Genomic DNA, 6,000 nt, shown 5'->3' on the forward strand with positions numbered 1-6,000 from the left:
TCCAGATTCATTTGGTTGATGATTTGTTGATATCCTGATGTTCTTTAGGTTAGCCGTAAGGAAATTAGGATCAGACATTATTCGAGTTACTAATTATCACCTTCATGTTAGGGAATGTTAATGGTTATGGACCAGGAGCCTGTTATCACCTAAAAATGCTGTTTCTTGCTTGAACAAACCTGCAGTGGTAGGAGGCAGAGGATGTTGCAGTAAAAAAGCTGTGAAATAAGAATCTGAGCAAGTGTTTTAGTTGGGTTAGTGCATGTGGAAACAGTATTTTGGATGACAAATAAAGACTTAGCACCATGCTGTCATAATATCTCTTGAAGATCAAGGGAGATTCCAGGTTGAGTAAGCCAAATATTGTAGATCTGAAGACAGATGAGGTGGTGGCAGTCAATGAGTGAGGAAGATGAGGAGGAGGCACATTGGGAAAAAGCATTGAGGAAAATGTGAAAAAATGTGTTCTGGCCTTCCTGCATTTGAGTTTGTGGTCAGACATTAAGAAATCAGAGCCTGGAGTATAAGAATATCTTTGTCATCCCAGCAAATGATACCTGAGTTTTTGAGTTTGGGTAAGGCTACTACTGGAGATGGGGGAGAAGAGAGTTAGGGACAGAACCTTTAGTTAATACAAGCTTAGAAGTTACAAAAGAGGAGCAGGGGAGACTTCAAATGATTCCCAGGAGCAGTTAGAGAACAGCAGATTTTTGCAAGCCTAGGGAATAGGGGATTTCAAGAGGAGGCATGCTGCTGAAAATGTTAGCCTGCAGGAACTAACCACTGCATACTGGTTCACATGGAATGCACAGTACAGATGGCCAGACAGTCTTGGATGAAATCAAAAGATGGGGAAATTGAAAACTACTGGCAATGTTTTCAGTTAAAGGTTGATATCTAAATGTGAGACCCTGATAATGGAAACCCACTTAGCTGGGCTTACAGCTGTCTGTAGCAAAGCGTAGGGAGAGTTAAAAACAGAGTCAGTAAAGCTGCTGCTGTCAACTTGCCTTTCAGTTTGATACTGCTTCTCCATGAACCACCAGTGGGCTTTGAAGTCTTGCATTTCAGAGTTTGCTCCTGAGAGTACCAGATAGCCTCAGAAGCTGCCAGGGGGCATTACCTTCATCCTTACCTAAGTCTGTGTACTCTCGGCATTGGCTGAAACTTGAAAGTACTACAAAATGTAAAATAAGATCATTTTCAGGAGCTTTATTGTGAGACGCTTCATATAGTCCCCAAGTGCCTTTGTTCAGTTTATCCCAGGGCATCAATAACACATCAGTTTGCAAGTCATTCTCCTTGAACAATATACATTTTTAGAGCTGTTTGAGACAGTGGTGAGCCTTAACTATAGTTCTGCAGGGTGGGGTGCCTCTAAGTATAAATGTCGTCTTTCTTTTAGTAGGATTATCCATCACAGGCACTCTTACAGGAGTTTCATCCCCTTCAATCTGGCAAGCTGCAGTCAATTGCTGTTTTGGCCTTTTAATTGGCTATTTCTTCCACTTCTTAAAAACACACACACAGAGCAGAAAGTAAATGCAGCTGTAACTTTCTTAATCTTGCCCTCGGGTGGAGTCGCATCTGAGGAGGTTGATTCAGAGGTTGTGTGTACTGTGTCAGGGCGCCCCATTTACATGCCCTATTTACATGCCCTTCACCTGATTTTGCTGCTGCGTTGTGGCATTTTGAACAAACTTCAGCTCCTAGTTCTGTGAGCCAGAGCTGAGGTTTGCTGGCTGACAAGTCAGAGGAATCAAATTGCTCGGCCGGAGTTGGCGTTGGTTTGTTTTCAGTTTGTGCTCATCAGAATTTTTGTACTCGCAGATCTCCATCCTGGGATTACAGCTGGGGGCAGCCCTTGTTGACAAATACCATTTCAGAATATTTTTCCCTTAAGATAATGATAACTGCTGCTTTTCTGTCTCAGGAGCTCTTGCTGGTAACTACTCCTGACCAATCTTCCTGCTGTCTCTCTAGGAGGGAAAATACCTGGTTTTCAAAAAAATATATCCTTTTTCCCCTAGCCTTGCAAAGAGGCAGTCAGTAGATTTGTTCTGATTAAGGTGTCTGGAAAACATGATAATTAAAGAGAGGGGGACCTGAACTTGCCAGCACTAGAACAAAAGCAGTTAAGAGTTTCCAACTGATGGTTTCAGGTCTCCCTGAAAAAAATTCCTCACATTTTTTGCTTCTGATCCAGCAGCTTGAGGAGAGGGAAAAGAAACATTATAATACAGCCCTCTGTTTTAATCAAACACCTCTTCTTTTGTTCTTCATTTGATTTGATCAAATTCCCCATATAAAGCTTGTGAAGAAGGATTGCCATCTCCTGGGCAAGGCACACTAAGACAGTTTCTGCATTCACTCAGAAGTCAAATTACTCTCTGCAGGGCACATTGACCTCATATCCTTTTCTGCCATGCATAAAAATAGTAGACACATGGCACACAGACTTTCCTCCTTGTTTAAATCTGCAATGTGACACTCCCAAAGGCAATGTGATAGGCAGGCTGGAGCAATTCCACTGCTCTGAGCTTTTGCTTAGGATAACCCTCTGGGTGCTTAATGGTATTTAGAAAGGATTGGATATTTACTTTTCTTCTTAAACAAAAGCCATTTGTTGCTCTGGGTGTCATGAAGAAATCTGATTTTTCATTGCCTCTGTCTTAAAATAAGATCTGTTTTAGAAGTCAGGATGCAGGGAGTCTTTTACAAATGAAATGAGTGGTCAGTTTTAAATGGTTGACCTTTTGGTGGTTTCCTACACACAGGAGCCACACATGGGCAAAACCAACGTTCAAGACTTTTGCTCTTTGAAATTCATGCTGTATTTGTAACATGGAGAAGGGTGACCCAGAGCTGTGACCCTTCTGTTGATGAGTGATTTAGTCCTCCTCTCAAGGCTGAAGGCAAATATCAACAAAGTTCAGTCACTGTGCTAACGGTGTGGATCACCAGTGCTGGTTTGTTCCCACTGACATTAAGTGCTGGTCCAGCCATTTCTCCCCCTTTTCGCTAGAGGTGTTAGCTCAGTCCTGTGAGTGTGTGTTAACAAGTAGAGTATGCCTTTTTTATTTCTGCCATCATCTCAGCTTCCTGGGTATAGTTTCTGTTCTAAATGCTGTACGTGAAAAAACTGGGGGCTTTGCTTTATGTTGTGACTTAATATTTTACTTTCTCAGGGTGTTGGTTCACCACAGTTTTTTCCTATTCAGGTCTCAGTAGCAATGCCCTAGTCATGGAATAGTTATTTTATAGAAGTTTCTAGACCTCTTCTAGAAGCAGCTTTTCCTAAAAAACATATGTCCTGTGATATCAAGAATTCAGAAGCTACACAGTTTCTAAATGCTGCAAAGTTTGTGAGGGCATGTAAACCTTAATCTGAATGTAAACCAGCACAGTAATGTACTAAAATTGTATTAATTTAATGAAATGTTAAATGCTACTAAGTGATCAGATACTTACTGAAATTCTCACAGGCAGTCCTTCTTTCCTTTATAACACGTGATCAGTAAATAATAACTTTTAGGTTAAAATTGAAGTAGGCAGTTCCTGGTTTGCTGAGAGCTTCTTGCAGTGATGAATGCTCCACTCAAATAATTGTGGGAGTGATGGTTGAAAGGGACCTCTGGAAACAATCTAGCCAAATCTCCCACTTGGAGCAGGACTGTTGGTAGTACTGACTCACTCAAGTTAGCGTGGCTTTGTTAAGCTGAGTCTTAAAAGCCTTCATAGACAGAGAGCCCTCACATACTCTATGGGCAGGTTTATCCAGTGCTGTAGGGGCTCCTTAGAGGTCCCTCCTCCAGTGTCCCACCTGAACCTCCTAAGCCACAATCTAAAGACATTTTTGCCTGAAATATCTGAGGAAATATCACTGAGGAACATGTTGCTGTTGTCTTCAAACTCTCAAACTTTCCTTCAAGCATTTTAAGGCTGCTGATACACGACACCTTAGTAACAGTGCTCTCAGCCTGTACTGCTAGGTCACACAGAAGGGTAGCAAGTTTCTGTGTGAAAATCTCCAGAATAAGGCAGAGTGGCTCATCAGCAGTAAGATGCCTCACCTGGACCTTCACCCCCGCCTACCTTCCTGCTAGGAGAAGGGAGGAAGTGGAGAAGACCACTGCCATGAGTGGTGGTAGCCCAGTGTCATGTGCAGGTGCGCAGCAGCCATCTGGAGGGTTGACTGCAGGTTTGACTGTGATGGGTGGGGATTCCCATTAGGGTGGATAGCAGAAGGCTGGCAGCTGTCACTTCCTAATCTGGTATTCCTGATGTCTGTTACCTGCTGTAATCAGAGTAAATGAAACAAAGCCTGGAAGCGCAGCTGCTTTGAGATTGTGTGTGCTGGGTGCCTCTTGAAGAAAGGAGTCAGTAGGTGAAACTGTCTCTCCATGTCCGTGTTACGAAGGGCTGTGTGTCTGTGCTTTCGCCCCCTGCAGCGTTCCAACCCCCATGCTGCGTACCCCAACCCCGGACCAAGCACATCGCAGCCACAGAGCAGCATGGGATACTCAGCTACCTCCCAGCAGCCGCCGCAGTACTCGCACCAGACCCACCGGTACTGAGCTGCCCCCGGTGCCGTCGATGCGCTGTCGCCGACGCTGCAGGACCGGCGCGCAGCTGCGTGCCAGGAGCCCGGCTTGGGCCAGAGAATGTACTGTACAACCACACCTCCCACCTGTCCGACCGCCACGACCCCCCCGCCACGGGGCTCGGGGGGCTCCCACCTTGTACCTGGTTTTGGGGTTAGACTTGAAAAGAAAGTGCTAGCACGGTTTGTGTTGTGGATATGCTACTTCTGTAGTTTACTTGACATGGTTCAGACTGACCGATGCATTTTTGTCAGTGACAGTCTGTAGCAGGTGAAGCTGTGAAATGTGCTAGGGGCAAGCATTTTTGTTGTCGTATGTGGTGAATTCTCTTGATGTAACAACTTCATCTGACCAATAGTACACGACATCTTTGAACTGGTACTTGAAGCATACAGTATATGTTACCATGGCAAAAAAGCAAACTAACCGTAACTCTCAGACAGTTTTGATAGACATTTATTTTTAGTGACTTTTGTGGGTTGGTTCATTTTCCAGCTAGATCGATGTTTTATGACCAACATGATTGCTACGATGAGATTTTTTTTTAAGAACATGGAAGCGTTTGCATTTTTTCCCAGCAATTACAAGCGTCCCAAAGATTTATTTCCAACATAAGTTTTTGTTTTTGTTTTGGAATCTATGACTTGACTGGTATTAAAGCTGCTATTTGATAGTAAAATAAGTATGTTGTCATTGATATAAACATGTTTGGTTCAGCAAACAAACTAAAATGATTGTCATAGACAGTGTTTTATTTTTTTCCTGTTGTTGTTAATGATTTGTGAGCATGCTTTGGGATTAAAAAAGCATGAAAGATATTTCCTAAAAAGGTGCGGCATCCATTCAGATATTTTGTCATGATTTTTGAGAACCAGCTTGGTGTAGTGGATTTTAAATTTTGTTCAGTTATTATTTTTTTTAAATGTTCGCACGTTGTTTAGGGGTGCCATTCCTACTGCAGAGGAACAAGATGTTAGGAGAGCCTTAGAATTTATGAGGAAAAACTTACATACAATGTACTGTATCAAACTATTTTACATGAATGACACAAGTATTCTGAGTAAAAAAAATCAAACATTGTTAAAACAAGGTGTTATGTAATAAATTTATTTTTCATAAATCTGCATATGACCTTTGCCTGTATTCCTTTTTATCATTGAAAACCTCCTGCTCCCCTATCCATACATCTCCATCAGGGTTGTGTCCTGAGAAACAGCATTCAGCAGGAATTTATCTTGCAAGGCAGGCTTCTATTAACTGGTGAGAAGGATAATTTTTCTTTTAAACAGGAGAAAAAAAAAGGCATTACTCTTGTTCTGTTCATGTAGCTGATCAGCTGGAGATACTCTACAAGTGGGTTTATTGCTAGTGACATTTCCTAGATCAGACAGTTCCT

General features: G+C 42.5%; 1 protein-coding gene across 6 annotated transcripts in view; it reads left to right on the top strand.

Moving 5' to 3' along the window:
- The window catches only part of CDK8 (cyclin dependent kinase 8), a 69,417-nt gene extending 63,687 nt beyond the window's left edge, over positions 1–5,730 (top strand). For all 6 annotated transcript variants that reach the window (XM_038129732.1, XM_038129742.1, XM_038129750.1 and 3 more), the window contains one exon: positions 4,452–5,730. In XM_038129732.1, coding sequence (XP_037985660.1) covers positions 4,452–4,577 — 126 coding nt within the window. In that variant the 3' untranslated portion in view covers positions 4,578–5,730. The remainder of the gene's footprint in view (positions 1–4,451) is intronic.
- Positions 5,731–6,000: the final 270 nt, after the last annotated feature.

This window comes from Motacilla alba, chromosome 1, assembly GCF_015832195.1.
Source record: "Motacilla alba alba isolate MOTALB_02 chromosome 1, Motacilla_alba_V1.0_pri, whole genome shotgun sequence".
Taxonomy (NCBI): domain Eukaryota; kingdom Metazoa; phylum Chordata; class Aves; order Passeriformes; family Motacillidae; genus Motacilla; species Motacilla alba.